Genomic DNA, 18596 nt, shown 5'->3' on the forward strand with positions numbered 1-18596 from the left:
GATCTAGAGCCGGGGTGGGCAATAATTTTTGTTGGGGGGGCCACTCCAAGAATTTGGTAGGTAGTCGAGGGCTGCACTTTTAATGGAGGCAGGGTTTGGGGCAGAAGTTGGGGTGGTACAGGATCTGGGAGGGAGTAGTCTCCAGAGTTGGGAGTTCAGAGGGATTAGGTTGTGACCAGGAGCAGGGAGTTGAAGTGCAGAAGGGGGTGGGTGCCAGGTGCAGGCTCTGGCAGGGAGGCGCTTACCAGAGGAGGCTCCTAGCCAGTAGCCCAGCAGGAGCCTTGGACAGGCTCTGTGCCTGCAGCACCCCCACACACTGCTCAAAGCGGCTGGGTGTTGGGGCTAGCATGTGTGTGTCTGCACAGCACACCCCTTTGGAGCGGGGTGGGGTCTGTGTGTTGCATGTGCACACAAGCACGGCCCAGGTAGCTTCCATTGGTCAGTTTCCCAGACCCTGCCTGAGGATCCTACTGGGCTGGCTGCTGACTGTAAGCCACTGACAGTACAGGCAGTCCCCGGGTTACATGGATCCGACTTACATCGGATCCCTACTTACAAACGGGGTGAGGCAACCCCGCACTAGCTGCTTCCCCTCAGCAGACCAGGGAGACGCGAAGCTAGCGCCCTCCTCCCCCCCAGCAGACCAGGGAGACGCGGAGCGGCTTTCCTCAGCAGACACCTCAGCTTGAGAATAAAGGACTGAGGGAAGTGAGGTGTGGGAGAATAAAACTGAGCTCTGGAGAAATGTTTGGCTAGACTTTCCCCTACAATATGTACCAGTTCCGACTTACATACAAATTCAACTTAAGAACAAACCTACAGTCCCTATCTTGTACGTAACCCGGGGACTGCCTGTATGTGTGTGGGAATGAGCTGCTAGGCTAAGTGCTTATACTGGGAGTCAGAGAAAACTCAGCCAGATGCTGTCTCCCCATACCCCCATACTCGTATGGCTTCCTCAGTAGCTTGCAGTTGTTCCTAGCGTAGACCCTGTTGCTTCTGCTGCTGTTTGGTGGTATCATCAGCTAGCCCTGTGATGTTTATATTAGTTGTTGTTTTGTAAGGCAACAACATTTTTTCTGAGACGCACAAGAAAGAGCAGGGAAATGGCAATTTTTCACAAGTTACATCTCAATAAAAGCTGAATAGCATGTCACAAGACAAAGTAAGGATTTCCCCCTACCAAATAGCAAAGGTCTACTGCGAACTGGGACATAAGAGCTTCTCAAAGAAAAGGTAGAATGAAAAGTGCTAAACAACCGAACATAGGAAGTATTTTTAATTTCCCCCATAATAAAAAGTCCTTTTACCAAAAGAAACCTATCAGTGCTTTACATTTGGCCAGATTGTACCCCTCAGCACCTCATGTACTGTACCTACCATTACTAATGATGACTCAATATTAAGGTAAGCACTTTTCTCTTCTGTTGTGAAGTCACTCTTAGAACATGTACTAGCAGCATAGGCCCAGGTAGCATGGCTCTTCTTGTGCCGTATAGCGCAGAGGGGACACAGATCTGCAGTTGTGGGGTTGAACTCTCTCTATACTAAATGGTCTAGCCACAGTCATGCAGCAAGTCAGCAAAAGCAATAGGAATAAAAGCCAGGAACCCTGTGTCCTAGTCCCCTGCTGTATGTGCTTGTATATATGAGTAAAGTTGTATTTCTTGATGTATTCTCCATAGATAATGAAGCAGCTGTAATACCCCCAAATTACAAGGATATTAATAGACTCTATTGAACAGATAAAACAAAAGAGACGTAAAGAACTTAGCATGTTTAAATGGTATTTTTCTCTTTCTAAGTAACAAAATTTTGCTTAGAATGGAAAATCTGTGTTTTAGGGTATTACTGTCACACAGTACAATGTGTATTTTGATCTCAAATTCTTGGGAAAACAGCTGAGCTATACTTCTTTCCTAATTCATTTTTAATGTGGTTATGGCATGATAAATATTTTCATAGGAGCTAGATTGTTCAGTCTACATGTGATGTTGGATATCAATGATTTTCACCTTACAATGATTGATAGCCAAATCCTTTATGTTGCAAATGCTTATGCACATGAGTAAAATGATTGGAAAAAGTGGATGGATTTTAAAATGCCATATAGAATAGTTATATGCATGTTTGATATGCATGCATGAACCTGATAAGCAATCATATGTCAATAAAGGATAGAGTAGTGAATCAGCTGCTGTTCTGTCTCCTTTAAGGAAAGGTCTTAGGTCAACAAGAGGTGCTGACTGGAGTATCATGATTGTGAGAAAAACAACAAATGATCTGGTAGCACTTTATAGACCAACAAAACATGTAGATGGTATCATGAGCTTTCGTGGGCCCAGCCCACTTCTTCAGATGACCGGAGTTATGAGTTTGGGATGTGAACACTCAAAATAAATATGAGAGGGGAAGGGGGGAGGCGGGGAGACAGAGCATAAGTAAGTATCTGGAGAATGGGTACTTAAACCTAAGCAGATACAAATCAAACTCAATAGATAGATTGTGAAAGCCATTCTTGGAGCATTTATGGAAAATGACCAGGTTTTAGAAGCTTTAGGGCTAGCAGCTTGAGCCCCCTGAGTCATGGTACACACAGGACACACAGTGAGGGCAAGTGTACACTTAAGTGGTACACTAGTGCAGTTGTGCATCTGGTGAAGATGCAATATGCCCATGCTCTCTTCTGTCAGCATAATTATTCTACCTTCATGAATGGTGGGAGCTATATCAACAATATAATATTAGCTAATATAGCACTGGAGTGGATTAGGGATGTAAGCAACTAATCGACTTCCCGTTAAGCATATGCTTATCGGGTAGTCAAGTAGTGACTCGACCAGTCACTCCCTTTGATGCCTTGATCAGGGAGAGGCAGCAAGGGAAGGTAGGAGCTGGTGCTGGGCGGAACTGGCTTAAAAGCTGGTTCCCCCTGGCTCCGTCTGGAGGGGCAGGGGAGGCAGAAGCGTAGCAGGGGACTGGGCACGAGCCGGGAATCAGCTGATTCCTAGATTGTGCCTTGTCCCAGACACTGTACCTCTTGGTTTTAAATGAGAGGCGCAGCTGGTGGGACTGGGAGTGAGCCGGAAATCAACTGTCCGGGCTCACTTTCTGTCCCCCCAGCTGCACCTCTGCTTTCTCTGCTTTTTAAATGTATTAAGATCCTGATGGTGCTTAATACATTTAAAAAGCAAAGGTGCAGCTTCTGGGACTGTGTGCAAGCCGGCAATCAGCTGATTCCTGGCTCACGCCTGTTCCCCCTCGCCCTCCACGCCTCTTCCTTTTAAATGTATGACAAGCCATTGACTATTTAATTAGCTGATTACACAAAATTTAACATCCCCAGTGTGGATGCACTTTGGTGCATGTAACTTACATTGCTCAAGGGGGTGTCTTTTTCAGATAAGTTTAAACCAGCCCTGAAAAAGAAGGTTATGATGGTTAAAAAACTAACCTGGCTTAGAAGGGAAGTGAAAACAGATTTTAAAATGCCTCAGTATAACATACATGGAGAAAAGAGGAAGTTGATAGTAATGAATACAAAATAGAAGCTAGAATTTCTAGAAAATTGATAAGGGAAGCAAAAGGGGACACACGATGTAATCTATTGCCAGCAGAGTTACAGATAAAACTTTTTTAAAGTCTACTAGGAACAAAAGTAATACTGGCAGTGTAAATAGTAGAAATATCAATAATAATGCAGGAAATACATAATTACTCATTAAATATTGCTTTTTTGTACTTGTGGGAGAAAGCTAGGTATATTATTTATATCATACGTTGATGATGAAATTGTCTCCATTGCAACAATAATTAAGGAAAATGTTAAAGAATAACTGCTAAAGTTAGACATTAATGCAGTATGTTCAGATAACTTTTATTCAAGAGCTTTAAAAGGGCAATGATCTTTTTGGATCGTTAATGTTTAGTAAGTCTTGGAATACTGTGGAAGTTTCTAGGGTTACCAACCCTTCAGGATTGTCCAGGAGTCTCTATGAATTAAATGGTTGGAGCAGGAAAAGTGCAAGGGCTGGAGTAGACCCAGGGCTAAAGGGGTGAACCTGGATGCTAGGTGGGTGGGCTCCTGGTGTATAATGATGGATAACCTGATGAACATGAGATCCTGGAGTCACATTGTGGGCAATCCTTGGATGTTTATATGTGGGACTATTGAGCAAGAGTAGGGAGGTTTTATTACCTCTGCATTTGGCATTGGTGCCACTGCTTCTGGTATAGTGTCGTGAGTTCCAATGTCTACACCTGAAGTGAGAAACTCCAAGAGCTCAATTTGATAAGTCGGTAAATATCTACTTGGGGGACAGAAACTCAGTAATAAAGGGCTCTTCAGTCTAGTAAACTAAGGTATAACTTGAGCCAGTTGCTAAAAGTTGAAGCTAGACAAATTTAGAGTAGAAGTAACATGCAGTTTTTTGCAATGGGTTTAATTAACCATTGGAATAATTTGCCAAGGATTGTGCTGGCGTTTCTATCACTGGATATTTTAAAATAAGATTGGATATGTTTCTAAAAGATATGCTCTAGCTGAATCACAGCTCTTGGACATGAAGCAGGATTTAATTTAGGGAAGCCTTGGGGCTTGTGTTATGCAGCAAGTCAGACTGGATGATCACAATGGTCTCTTCTGGCTTCAAAAGCTCTGACTCTCTGAATTGGAACAAAAAATTGTGTGCCCCAGTACTGCAGAGACTGCATGTGAAGCAAATATTTCAATTTCATAGTAATCTGAGCTGCACGATTAGAGCTCCAGATGCTTTGTGTACTGGCAGGGGACAAGTCTACTGATTCCAGTCACTTCAGTGATTGACACCACAGCAAATGAGAAAATTTCAATCTAGTTAATGTTTTGTTTCAAATAGATTTTGAGAATTTGACCAAGATTTGACCCTACATAGAAACCTGGCATGAAGCTTTAAAACATATTTTTACATTAGTTTAAAGAAAGGTAGTTAGGAAATAACATGCACTGCACAGATGGAATTTATTGCACACTCTCCACATTGCTTTGCATGAGTTTAACCTGGTGTAGCTTTAAATATATATAGTGGAGCCAAATTTTTAAATCCAAGCTAAGAATCAGTAGTACATGCACCAGACCTCCAGTGGTTCAAAAGAAGGTGTGAGGGTTTGGGTTTTTTAAAGATGACAATCCCCTGCTCTCACAGACCTTGGAGATTAGAAAAAAGTTGTTAACCATCAGAGGAACAAGATTCTGGAACAAAGTTCCAGGAAGAAAGTTATGGGGGACAAACTAACTAATTTTCAGATGGGGTTTGATACATTTGTGAATGAGATTGCCTGCAATAGCAGGGGATTGGACTTGATGGCCCAGGAAATCACTTCTAGTCCTATGCCCCTAATTAACCTGAAAACTAAACTCATAGAGGAATATAGAGTTTGCTGAAATAAGAGAACTCTTATAATTGTTCTGTGACTGGATTTTGAATCTACTGAAACTGTAGATTGTCTGTTACAGTATAACATAGAGCTGTCCATGCTGAACAAACCAGTGGGGCAATATGTGTGTGGTGTTATGGCTCAGAGTACTAATTTTGGTATGAGAAGAGTTCTGAAGTCAAAGTGCAGTGTATTCTGTTTTATACAGTCTTTATTGCCTAGTTTTTCTGTCTGAATGATTGGTTTGCAATCTATTTGTTATTTTATCAGTAGTTTATTTATTCAGATTGGTGTTTGTTTATGGTGCAAGAGCTCTAACAGGATATTTGCACAAATCTATCAAGTGATTTGTTCATTTTTCTTCCCTCTCGCTGTAAACTTATGAAGGTTTTATTTTTGGAGGGTTATGGAGTCACTGCAAGGTTTCTTTTATTTTGTTCAGGAAGTTTTGTCATGGAGTCAAATGAGTTAACCCTTTCCCCCTAAAGCTGTCAGTTTTGATTGAACAGGGTTTACTTGGACTTGTTTACATTGCTCTGTAGCCTGTTCCAGTTGGGGTATAGATTTGAATGCACACCAGCATTTTTCCATATTGACCTTGCTGGAGTGCACTTAAAGTTCCCTAGTATGAACTACTGTAGTCCTCACTTCAGACAATACTACAGTAACATGCATGTGGGCCAATAAGTGCTGCACACTGGTGTTCATTAACCACTGGTAAGTGCCAGTAAGTGCAAACAGCTGGTGTGATCTAAAGCACCATGTGGACAAGCTCTATGAGCAGTAAGAGTCAAGCTGAAGGCTGCCAGCTTTAGCTGAGATTCCTAGTTAGCATCTGTAATAGAGTACAGCAGATTGAATGGATTTAGTGGCTCTTGGAAATCTTGCTGACTGTGAAAGTGACTGTGTCATTCCACTACTAGGACGCCTTCCCCAGGGTGTCAATACAGTGTTTTTCCTCTACTCTGAGTTATAGATTTTCATTTACAGATTGCAGACTGCAACACTTCAGATTTTTATAGTAATACACAGGGTTCGCCGAACTGTCCAGCATGCGCACATCAACCCGGCTCTTCTGGGTTGCAATCTACTTGCCACAGGCGAGTAGATTGCATTATTTGTCAAGCCTTGGTAATACACATAACCACCACCAAAAAATTACTCAAGCTCCAGTAGCTTCAGGTAGTAGCCGAGTTAGTCTGTACAGGATAAACTTAAAAAAACCCAAATGGTCTTGTAACACTTTATAGACTAACAAAACATGTAGACGGTGGTATGAGCTTTCGTGGGCACAGCCCTCTTTTACAGATGACCGGAGTTTTGAGTTTAGGATGTGCAGACACAAAATAAATAGGAGAGAAGGGGCGGGGGTGAACGAGGAGCAGAGGGTATGGAAATATGAAAGGGAAAAACAGAAAGGGAGAACTGGGAATCAGTAACCACATGAAGATTGGGTACTTAAAACGAAGCAGATAAGAATCAAAGGCAATAGATAGGAAGGGTACTAACACAGGAATCTACACAAAGAGCTGTTTGTACCTTCATTGAATGTTAGGTTGATAGTGTCCCAACCATCTCTCATCGCGATTGAGGCCATTAGCATGAGAATTGAACTTGACGATGAATTGTAATTCCAACACCTCTCTGTGTGTTTGGCTAGTATAAATGGGTTGGGACAAGACAGTCACTTGAAAATCTTTTAAACAGTAATTAGGAAGATTAAAGTGTTCCCCAGCAGGTTTCTGTATGTTCCCTTTACCTATATCTTATTTGTGTCCACGTTTCTTTCCCATAGGGACTGTCCATTTTGTCCAGTATATTTAGCAGTGCGGCATTCCTGGCATTTGATGGCATCGATCAAATTACTGAATGTGCAGTCAAATGATCTTTTGATTTGGTAGCTTATATTGTTGGCTCTGGTGATGAATTTGCTTGTATAGATACGTGGACAGAGTTGGCACCGCGGCTGGTTGCAGGGCTGGGTTCCTGGATGCTTATGATATGGTTGTGTGGCATGGTTACCGGAAAGAATTTGTTTCAGGTTGTGGGGTTGTCTGTATGTAGAATAGGCTTTTCTCCCAAGGTCTCTGAGAGGGAGGGATCATTTTCCAAGATGGGTTATAGATTGTGTATAATGCATTAGATGGGTTTGAGTTGTGGACTCTAGGTAATAACAAGTGGAATTCTGTTGTTTTCTCTTTTGGGTGAGTCTTGAAGTACAGGTAGTCCCCAAGGTACAAATGCATTGATTTATGACCGTTCGTCCCTACGACCAATCTCCCATTAAGCGTGGCCCCGAGTTATGAATGCGATCTGCACTTACGAACAGTGCGGTCCCATTGAAATGAATGGGGTCCGACATACAAACAGATTGAGTTACGACCAAGTGCTTGGTACGTAACTCGTTCATAAGTTGGGGACTATCTGTAGTTCATGTTTGGGTACTTCTTTGGCTCTGTCAATCTGTTTTTTCACTTCTCCAGGTGGGAATTACAGTTTTAGGAATACTTCTGTGTTTTACCAATATAAAGACAAAAGGTCTATTCTTTTTTAATTCAGTTGGCCTTGGGTTAAGCCCTAAATTCATTGTGCCTCATAGTTAACACAATTATTTGTATTTCACTTGTAGTATATTTGGGGGGAAATCATTAATATATAAATGTATAATTTGAAGTTAATCTTTAATAGAGTTCAGTGGTAAATGACTTAATTTCCCTATTTATTCTCACAGTACTGGCTGGATCCTGCAAAGACCCTTGCAGAACATAAGGAATTGATAAACAGTATGTATTTCACTTGAACCTCATAAACAGTTACTTGAAGATGAAGAGACAGAGGACACCATATGCGCGGAGTAATGGGCCTTCATTTTTGAGGCATGATAGATTCATAGTTTCCTGAGCTGTATCAACATTGCAATTAATAGCCATATCAAACATATATGCATTTGAATGTAATTTCTTTCATTTACTTAAGGTTTAACTTTTCCGTGATTAACCTTTGCTTTAGAATAATTGAAGGACTGGTACATGGCATAGTTCTTGTTTAATTTCTGCCTTTCTAAATGAAATGACTGAATTTTTTCCCTTCCACAAGTGGAAAAAATATTGTCTATTAGGTCCATATTCACAAATTTGCCTGTTCTTTTTATGTGTTGGTATCACTCTTTAGATACCAAAGATAAAGATTCTATAATTTAAAATGTTATTTGAAAAGGTTAATAATATAACTTTACTTGATTGGAAAACTGGAAATGTCTTGTAAAAATATTTATAATTAATATAATAAAATCCTAAATAATACAGCCAGATTTTAAAAAGTGCTCTGCACCAAGCATTACCCATTGAGTTATGGATGCTGGGTACTTTTGGAAATCTGGGATTATATGTGCAGGACTTCAGGTTACAAAAATACATTCATATTTTAAAACAAAATGTTTGATAAGCAGCAATTTTGTTGATCTACCACAGTGTGCATTTAGGATTTGCTTGCAACAGATAATACCTTCATAACTACCTAACACAGGCTTGCCTGCAGAGTTTTAAATTATCATCAGAGACGGAAAAGTCTTATAGCTGTTTTACGGAAAATATAGACATCTGAATTATAGGCTTGGCAGCAAAAGCTGCTTTTCAATTTGTTTTGTAAAAAAGTGTAAATATACTTATTTCCAAGTATCTGAGAGGTCAGTGGGACTATACATCATCATAAACATAATTCCTAGTGTCAAGTATTTGCAGAATTGAGCACAATTCTGCAGTTTGTTGCTACCATGTCTCTTTTTAATATCACACATTGTCCTTCTGAAGTCACTTGGACACTGATTAAAGTCAGTGGATGTATGTGTGGGAATAAATACGATCATAACAGGAATTGTAAGATTGAATTACTGGATCTTCTTGGAGAGCTAAAACTTTAAAAAGTAAATTACAAAATTCAAAATATTTTACTAGGTAAATAATGCAAAATTATACATTCAGTTATTTATCATGCAGAATGTCTCACATTGGACACAGTGTTCTATTCACAAACAAATAGAAAAAAAAGCAATAACCATAAAAAATGTTCCTGTTCCAACAAACTTTTTATATTCTGAAAAGGGAAAAGAGATTCCGTGAGAAGTCCATTTGGAACTTCACTCTGGGGTTATGTGGAGAGGTGGGGATTGGTGTATAAGTCCGTAGAACTGATTAATAGCTCTCCTGTAATCCATGATTCTTTTAATAAATATACAATGCAAAAATGAATTCTTCTCTCTTTCCCTTAGCTGGGCCACCATATACTCTATATTTTGGTGTTAAATTCTATGCAGAAGATCCATGCAAACTTAAGGAAGAAATAACCAGGTATACTATTTCGTGTTGTTTAAATACTGGTGATATGCGTATGAGGCACTGATGTGAAATCATAATTAGTAAAATTAAGATTGTAATCACATATCTGCAGGTGCATGCTGCTGCTTTGGGTTTTTTATTTTGTTTTTTGCTCACATACCTGTGTGTGTAAGAAAACTGAAATGAAGCACATAATCAGCCTCTGGAACTCCTTGCCAGAGGATGTGGTGAAGGCTAGGACTTTAACAGGGCTCAAAGAGCAAGATAGCTTCATGTCAGGATGGGTAGGAATGGTATCCCTAGCCTCTGTTCTCTGGAGGTAGGTGACAGGGGAGGGATCACGTGAGGATTACTTGTTGAGTTCCCTCCCTCTGGAGCATCTGGTATTGGCAGACAGGATACTGGGCTCGATGGACTGTTGGTCTGACCAAGTATGGCTGTTCTTATGTTCATTGTTCAATACCATCCTCTGTTTGAAAGAATCAGATTAAACTGGCAGGTGTCAGAGTTTTATATGGATTGTTAAGAATTTTTCTTTTTTTAAGCAATGTATTGTCACATTTGGCTTTATAGTTGTGATGGATATGCTTTTAGAAAGAGGTTTTAGATTACCTCTCCCCATATTGTATATCCAAATACGTCTGTAGAAAATATGTGCTTTCCATTTAATTGGCCATAGCTTAAATTGCCAAACTATTTTTAAAGAGGTGTTTCTTCTTATCCCTTGAAAAATATGCAAAGATGTGGAAAAGTGAAATAACATTTGATTCATTTAAATAACAGTTCACACTTTACCCAGTGTAGAAGTATGCACACATAAACATACACACACAAGCTTATCTATTGTATAAAAGATCTCAGGCAGTTTATTTCTGATTTACAAAGACCTTTGGTATTCAAGTGACTACAGTAATTTAGGTGGATATAGTGCATTGACTTGCATGAAAATGTTCCTCTCTTCCTGTCCACATTTGTGCTCAAGTGGAACATGACATGGAAAACTTCATTGCAATATGCACACAAATTTTCACATCCTAGGCTGAGGTAGTAAATAGTGAAAAATAAGGAAAAATATTTTTCCTGTACTACTATATTAAGAATGTTTTACCATATTTGCATTACTTTCCCCTCATAATAACAGGCATTCCCAATTTAACAAGATTTATCTTGAACTAGGAATAACTAATCCTATGAAGACCCTATGCAGTGAAAAAGCACAAATTAGTTGCAGTGTAATGCCCCGTCTGCCCCGAAAGTTTGATATAGTTTTCCTGTACTTTTCCAGAACCACTTTCAACCCTGCTCACAGGGGGAAAAGATGGCCCTGGGAAGAGAACTCCAGCAACAGAGCCTGCTGTGATTCCTACTCTGGAGGCAGGTTGGATTCATATCTATGAAATGACAATTGAGGCTAATTTTTTCAAAAAGTGCATTAATTTTGCTTACATTAAGGTCAGTTAATGATTTGCACTGCTTATTACATTCAAAAATCTATGCAAAAAGCTTTTTGGCATGTACGGTGCATTTGTAGTGAGTCTCTGTTGTGTGTGCAATATGTTTGCTCACACAAATTTGTACTTTTTAAAAGTAAGAGGGGAGGCGGGCATAGGACAGTATTAAGCTTGTAATTTCAATCTTCAGTAGTACACATCCAAGAATCTGCATAATCAAGTGTCATCAAACTATTTGAGCCTTTATTGCTCTGGGCTCTTTACCTTAAACCTTGTAGGAAATAGATACATTTCCAAAAAGAATACTTATGCTAGAATCACATTCTACCTAGAAGCAAATAATGCAATTTTATTTTCTTTATTGTGATAATTTTCAAACATAGGTACGTGATTCCAGTGTTTTGCCACTGTTACCTATATTATTTGTGGAATATGGATCACTGACTTTTCCCTTTTATGTACAGTTGTATGTACCCTATTGCTATCTTATGCTAATACTTCTGTTTCATTATACTATTCTGTTTTGAATAGTAAAACCCTATCAGATTAATAATCTCTCTAGACCAGAAATTGATGTGGTCTATAGATGCTGAATGGTTGTTACTAATCTCTCCTGGGTGTATTTTCTCAAGCAATGTTTAGACACTGTTATCTATGCATAAACAATTTAGCAGACCATATGGTGAGTAGTTGAGATACAAGTTAGGACTAGTGGCCTGATCTTGAAAAGAACTAAGTACTGCTATTGTTCACTGACTTCAGTGGGAGTTAGGAGCATCATCACTTCATAGGAGGCAGAGGTGCTAATGATGGCAAATTGCACCATTAAACTATTTCTCTCTCAAACCCACATACGTATACATATAAGGACACTAAGATGCAACCTCCAGTTTTTCCTTTTGTATTAGTTTATATCTCAGTAATTATTCAAAATATATTATTTTTCCATCACACTAGCTTTGCATCTGAACAAAATAATTGGTATTTATTGCCCCCCTACTTTTAGACCTACATTTCTTTTTATAGAGAATATGATGTCTAGTTTTAAATAATTTTTCTCTGATGATATGTAACCATACATTGTCAGATCTAGTTCCAAAATCTATCACCTTTGTAAATACTGTCCCCAGACTGAATGGTATCTATCATATGCTGGCAATAACATGCAGTGTTAAATTGTATGTATATTATACTGTATGTAGAGCCAGGGAGTTAACATTTTGAAGTGAAGGATGGAGGCAAATCAATGGTGCCAACATGTACTTAAATATGAGTGTTTTTATGCTAACATTGAGGATAGAGATGTATAAAGAAAATGTGAGGTAGTTAAAATTATGCTTTTCAGAACTCAGGGTCTGAAAATATCCATATCCTGGCAAGCTGTAGAATCTAGACACTGGTTGTGCAGCAAGCTACACATTCAGTCTTGTACAACTTCTGGAAATGCTGAGAGGAGGAGATGTATATTGGAAGTGAACTTCATCTCCAGTATGTCAGCCAAGAGATATGTTGTGAGCTCCGAGACATTTTACATTTCTCCTCCATAATTCATCCAAATAAGAGTCTGCCTGCTAGTTAGAATGCTAAGGCGCAACCATGAGCTTGCTCACTGTTCCCTGTTACCGTTGCAGTGAGTCTTCTCACGATATAAGGCATTTGGCTCTGGGAAGGAGAAGCTGTGTTTTTTCGTGGATGGACAGCACTGTTGAAATAGGGTGCAAATGGCATAGCTGTATATCCTGGAATGCCAATGGTGTTTGTGGGGATTATCAGCAAAAGAAGCTCATTGCGGCTGGATGGATCCCAAATTAAATAGTACTGAAATGTTGTTCAATACGGCCACTTTTTATTTGAGCTTAACAAAGTAATGCAAAGACTATTTGCCATGTAATTTGCAATTTCTAGATTGCCCCTAGACAAACATATTTCATTAATTTGCTATGAACACACAGAAAGTACCAAATATTTACAAAAAGAATAATAAGGCAATAATAAATACAACATAAATTTAGCAACACCGTATAATGCAGTTATTTGGCTGTGTAAAATAAATGAGTTCCTGAATAAGGGAAGTTTGGTTTATACATATGACCATTTGTGCTTGTATAAAAGTTCTTTTAACAGTTGTTCTTGTAAGAACTCTCTCATATTCTTTCAGTATGATGTGATATGGAATGATGTATATCTGGTTTGTATAAATCACATTTTAAAATATTTCCTTTAAATGAATTAGAGTAACTGAAAAAACAAAGTAGATAACTTATTTTCTTACCTGCTGTTACTTTTATCCTCTCTCTTGTTCTTGTTGTTTCACAAGGAATTCAGTATTCATATCCTAAACAGGGCCCAAGGTATCAAATACTCTCATTTAATTTATACCTACCTGTGTGAGCAGTTTATCATATGTATACTTGATGTGTGCAGTTGTGATTAAGGAAGTTGTATACAATATATTTTGTGACTCTAGGGCAATATCAAAGTTTAAAAGGACGCATCTTAAAATTATGTCAATTTAAAAATATTCTTAAAAGTTGTTTCTATTACTGCCCTTCCCCCCGACTCTTGTTCATTTTGTGCTCAGTTTTGGCTTTACCATGGGTCCTGTGAGGGAAAGTACATTGTGCTGCCCTGCAGGCAAATTTGGAAGCAGATTGACAGTCACAATCTACCTTCCTGGTTTGCTCCTGCCCTGGTGGGGAAGTACTGTGTATTAACACAGTTATGTAATCCATCTGGTTGGAGCATTAGGAGACAGCCATGCCTTACTTCTTGCCCGCCTGCAAGTAGAGGAAGGGGATATAGTGACCTGGTGGTGTCTGCTTTTCCTCCCATGCTTGGTAGCTGTGGTATGTATAGTCCTGTCAACGCCTTTTGGGCTTTTCCTGACTTACCCTCCTTTGCTTGCTCTTGGGCCCTCTCCTTCAGTTGAGTCTGTCAGACCTTCACTTCTTGACCTTGCCATCTCATTCACTCTCCTGGCTATTTTCTTGGAGGCAGCCTGGAGCAAAGCTGTCACCACCTTGCTGTTGCAGGCCTTAGCACCTCCCTTTCCTTCTCTCTGCACTCTTCCTCTTACAGCAGGCTCTGTTTCCTTTATTGGTTATGGCTGTGAATGTCTGACTCTGTGACTTGCAGCTGCTTGGGGTTGTGATCAAGCTGCTTGCTGGTCAGTGGGAGAGACTAACCTCCTCACTCTGTCTGTGATAGGTATGGGGTTTATAGACCCCATTACAAGCCCACACCAGACAGTGAGGGAGTATCTTATGGTTGTGCCCTGTCTCTCCTTTGTTCTGCTCCATTAGTTAACAATTTGTCCCTTGCTTGGATTTACAATAATAATTTCCTGTTTGATTTTAAAATGTTTTCTCTCTCCTACCTGAAAATCCCACACTCCTCTTTCTAGGGAAATTAGTGAACCACAATGTGCTATCAAATGCACAAAGTAAACAAATTAGAAAACTAGAGTTTTTTTCCTCCTCCAAGATTTCAGTGATGATAATCGTAGATGTTACTTGAACATTAATAATAAAAAATTGCAGAAGATGCAAATGTGATTTTTGAGTTGACCATGTCACTTTAAGTTAAGCTAGAGGCCTTAAAAAAAACCAAAACCCTGAAAGCAGAATCCTTAATGTTGAATTAACAACTTCGTTTTCTCTCTCTGTTTCAGATATCAATTTTTTTTGCAGGTAAAGCAAGATGTTTTACAAGGTCGCATGCCCTGTCCCATCAACATTGCAGCTCAGCTGGGTGCATATGCAATTCAGTGTGAGTTCTTCTATTGAACCGATAACTTGTTTATTTTGATATTATGATTTATTCCAGGTACTGCCAGTAAATAGAGACTTTAATCTAAGTGTTTGTAAATTAGTTTAGAAAATTAAATTGCAATCACTAACAGGAAAATTATAAATAGATGACACTTCAGGACAGATTATATAGAACCAATTTCATGCATTTTAAATGACAATACTATGGACTCTCTTCTGAAATGTCTGACAGTTATTGATGGTTGAGTTACTGAGAGTGTCCACAAGAGAATTTTCAATTAGTGCTTGAAAATATTATGTCAGGGTATCTCTACAACTCAATATTATTTATAGCATATCTTCTATTTTATCAAACAATATGTAGATATGAAGGGCTGGCAGCAGTCTCCACACAAACCCGTTGATCATCCAAATGATGCAGTCCTGCAAAAAGCCACAGTATGTCAATTAAAGAGAATGAAGAGGACAGATATGTTTAGACTTGAAGCATAAAAATCCTACATTTTCACTTATTGGCATGCACATGAGAAGCCTATTTTATGAGTGGTAGTATATCCCATAGATCTGCTAGAGCAAGCATTGACTACTTGACATTACACTGTAACCTCTGTACTCTGGGTGTCCCGAATTCAGGAACACCCATGGTATGGACCCTGGCAGGGGGTCTGTGCTGCTACTCCCCTCCCTCTCAGCTGGGGTTCTGACAGCGCAGTGATGCACTCTGCTGTAGGCTTTTCTCTGCTCCTCTCATAGTGATGGGTTTGTGTGTGTCTTGGAGTAGTGGGGACGTGGAGTGCTAGGTAAGGGTCCCATGCCCACCCTCCTCATGCCCTCATGTTTCCCAGGGTTGCTGGATTAAAGAGGTTCAAGAGTAATTGAAAGTAAGAAAAAAATAAGAGTTTGCTCATTAGATATCCAAATGTAAAATTTGTCTGTCAGGGATATCATATGGATTTATGATATTTTCCTTGGGAACTTTGCATAGAAAACTCATAATTTAGGGGAAGGGAATTCTTTTATATCTGCTGGTCAGAACAAGCATTTGTTTTGGAGACAAGACTAATACATAAAAAAATAAAATCCCAAAACAAAACAAAAATGATCTGATATTTTATGAGATTTTTTCATTATGATTTATGGCACTGACATCATGGCATATGAAGAGGCATAGTAGTGTCCATGGCTTCAGTGGATTTGTCTGGGAACCTCCAATAAGGCTGGCCATCTGAGGAGTCTGTCTCATTGAGGGTCTAATGGTACTGCATTTACACATGTTAAGTAGCACTTACAAAAAGCCCCATTAATTTCAGAGGGGTTACTCACTGAGGGTATGTCTACACTACAGACGTTAGTTTGAATTAACTTTGATGGGCGCTACACTAGCGCTCCGCTAGTTCGAACTTAATTCAAACTAGCGGAGCGCTTAGTTTGAACTAGGTAAACCTCATTCTACGAGGACCAAGCCTAGTTCGAACTTACTAGTTCGAATTAAGGGGTGTGTAGCCCCTTAATTCGAACTAGTGGGAGGATAGCCCTCCCCAGGTTTCCCTGGTGGCCACTCTGGCCAACACCAGGGAAACTCTATTGCCCACCTCCCGGCCCCGGACCCCTTAAAGGGGCATGGGCTGGCTACGGTGTCTGTGCCAGGTGAAGCCTGCCAGCACCCAGCCAGCAGACCCTGCACCTGGCACGGCTCGAGCCAGCCACCCGATGCCCCCCAGCCTTCCCCCTCTTCCCGGGATCAGGCTGGCGGCTCCCGGGAGCTTGCCCGGGACCGCAAGAGGCGGACACCTGCCTGGTCTAGTGCGGACATCGTGGACCTCGTCCACGACCTCCGCACTAGGCACAGGAAAGTGGCCATCTAGGGCAGGAGAGCTGCCAGCCTGGCCACCGAGGAGCAGGTGTGCATGAAAATCAAGGTGGTCTACTGAGACCCCCGACCCTGAGCCCTGAGCTTACAATGGCTGTACTGGGTCAGATCAAAGGTCCATCTAGCCCAGAAGCCTGTCTGCCGACAGAGGCCAACCCTAGGGACCCTGGAGGGGATGGACCGAAGACAGTGACCAAGCCATTTGTCTCGTGCCATCCCCCTCCAGCCTTCCACAAAGTTTGGGCAGGGACACCACTCCTACCTCCTTGCTAATACCACTCCATGGACCCAACCTCCATGACTTGATCTCACTTCTCTTTAAACTCTGTTCTAGTTGTAGCCTTCACAGCCTCCTGCAGCAAGGAGTTCCACAGGTTGACTCTTTGCTTTGTGAAGAACAACTTTCTGTTATTAGTTTGAAGCCTGCTACCCATTCCTTTCCTTTGGTGTCCTCTAGTCCTTCTATTATGGGAACTAATGAAGAACTTTTCTTGATGCACCCTCTCCACCCCACTCATGCTTTTATAGACTTCTATCCTATCCCCCCTCAGTCTCCTCTTTTCTAAACTGAAAAGTCCCAGTCTCATTAGCCTCTCTTCATATGGGACCTGTTCCAAACCTCTGATCATTTTAGTTGCCCTCCCCTCTCCCAGCCTTTCTCTTCCCCTCTCCCACCTCCTTTTCCCAGTCTCCCCGAGTTTTGTTCAATAAAGAGAGATTCTGTTTTTGACCACACGGTTTCTTTATTTTGTACATCAGGAAGGGGGGCTAGGGAAGGGTAAGTGGAAGGAAGTGAGGGAGGAATGGGGTACGAGCTCCCGATGGGGAGGACTGGGCTGGCTCTGCGGGCTTCTGGGGGTGGAAGCTCTCCTGCAGCCCCCCAATTGCCCCCTCTCCCCAGATGGCAGCCTGCGGCAAGTGCAGCCGGTCTGATGGCCGAGTGGTGTGATGTTCCCAGTGTGGGCACTCCAAGCCAGGACTGCTTTGCAAGCAGGGCACCCCTGAGAACTGTCTGTCCGGGGTGGGGTCGGGTCCCTTTAAGCACAGCCCTTGGCTAGCCTGAGGCAGCAGCTCCATGCTCTAAGTCCTCATTTGGTTTCCTGCCGGCACTGCTTCCGGCCATCCTTAACCCTGGTTCAGGGTCCACTTAATGTGGACATGTTTTTTAGTCTGGATGCGTTAGTTCGAATTAGCTTAGTTCGAATTAACTAATTCGAACTAAGTTAGTTCGAATTAGCGCTGTAGTGTAGACATACCCTAAATGTTATGCAGTGTAAATTAGAATTGTACAATTGAGGCCTGATTAAAATATGCACTTGATATACAGCTGTTTGCCAGAATAAAAATATGATTTTGGCTCATCAGACAAATAATTTGTCTCGTCTTGCCACTTTTGCTTGTATGTGCAAATTCCTGAGGACTCCAAAACAATTACGTTACGACGCATAATCATTTAAATTTTAAAATAAAGTCCCCACACTTCTTTTAAATAAATTATATTGATTTTTAAAGTGAATTTAGTGTTCAAGAAGTGTTTTGAAATTAACTGGAAATGGAAATCTTCTATTTACCCAGAGGTATTCCAGCTTTTTTCTGAAAGGACTGCCTCTAACCTTGACAGGATAATTACATCTCCATTCTCATTGAGTCCTTGACTTCTCTGCTATGATTCTCAATAAGGGTGCCAGTTAATGCTCATTTTAATGTTTGTTTTTATTATATGGTTACACATCTTCTAAGAACTGGTCTCAGCACA

The 18596-nt window shown here is 40.6% G+C and overlaps 1 protein-coding gene across 5 annotated transcripts in view; it reads left to right on the top strand.

The window, feature by feature from the left end:
* The window catches only part of EPB41L4A (erythrocyte membrane protein band 4.1 like 4A), a 181512-nt gene that overhangs the window by 79222 nt on the left and 83694 nt on the right, over positions 1 to 18596 (top strand). For 4 of the 5 annotated variants that reach the window (XM_075932021.1, XM_075932019.1, XM_075932023.1 and 1 more), the window contains 3 exons: positions 8147 to 8198; positions 9683 to 9761; positions 14871 to 14968. In XM_075932021.1, the coding sequence (XP_075788136.1) occupies positions 8147 to 8198; positions 9683 to 9761; positions 14871 to 14968 (229 nt within the window). Of the gene's footprint in view, positions 1 to 8146; positions 8199 to 9682; positions 9762 to 11042; positions 11124 to 14870; positions 14969 to 18596 lie in introns of those variants that run through there. The other variant, XM_075932024.1, reaches the window with a different exon arrangement.

The sequence above is a fragment of the Pelodiscus sinensis genome, chromosome 6 (assembly GCF_049634645.1).
Source record: "Pelodiscus sinensis isolate JC-2024 chromosome 6, ASM4963464v1, whole genome shotgun sequence".
In the NCBI taxonomy this organism is placed as follows: domain Eukaryota; kingdom Metazoa; phylum Chordata; order Testudines; family Trionychidae; genus Pelodiscus; species Pelodiscus sinensis.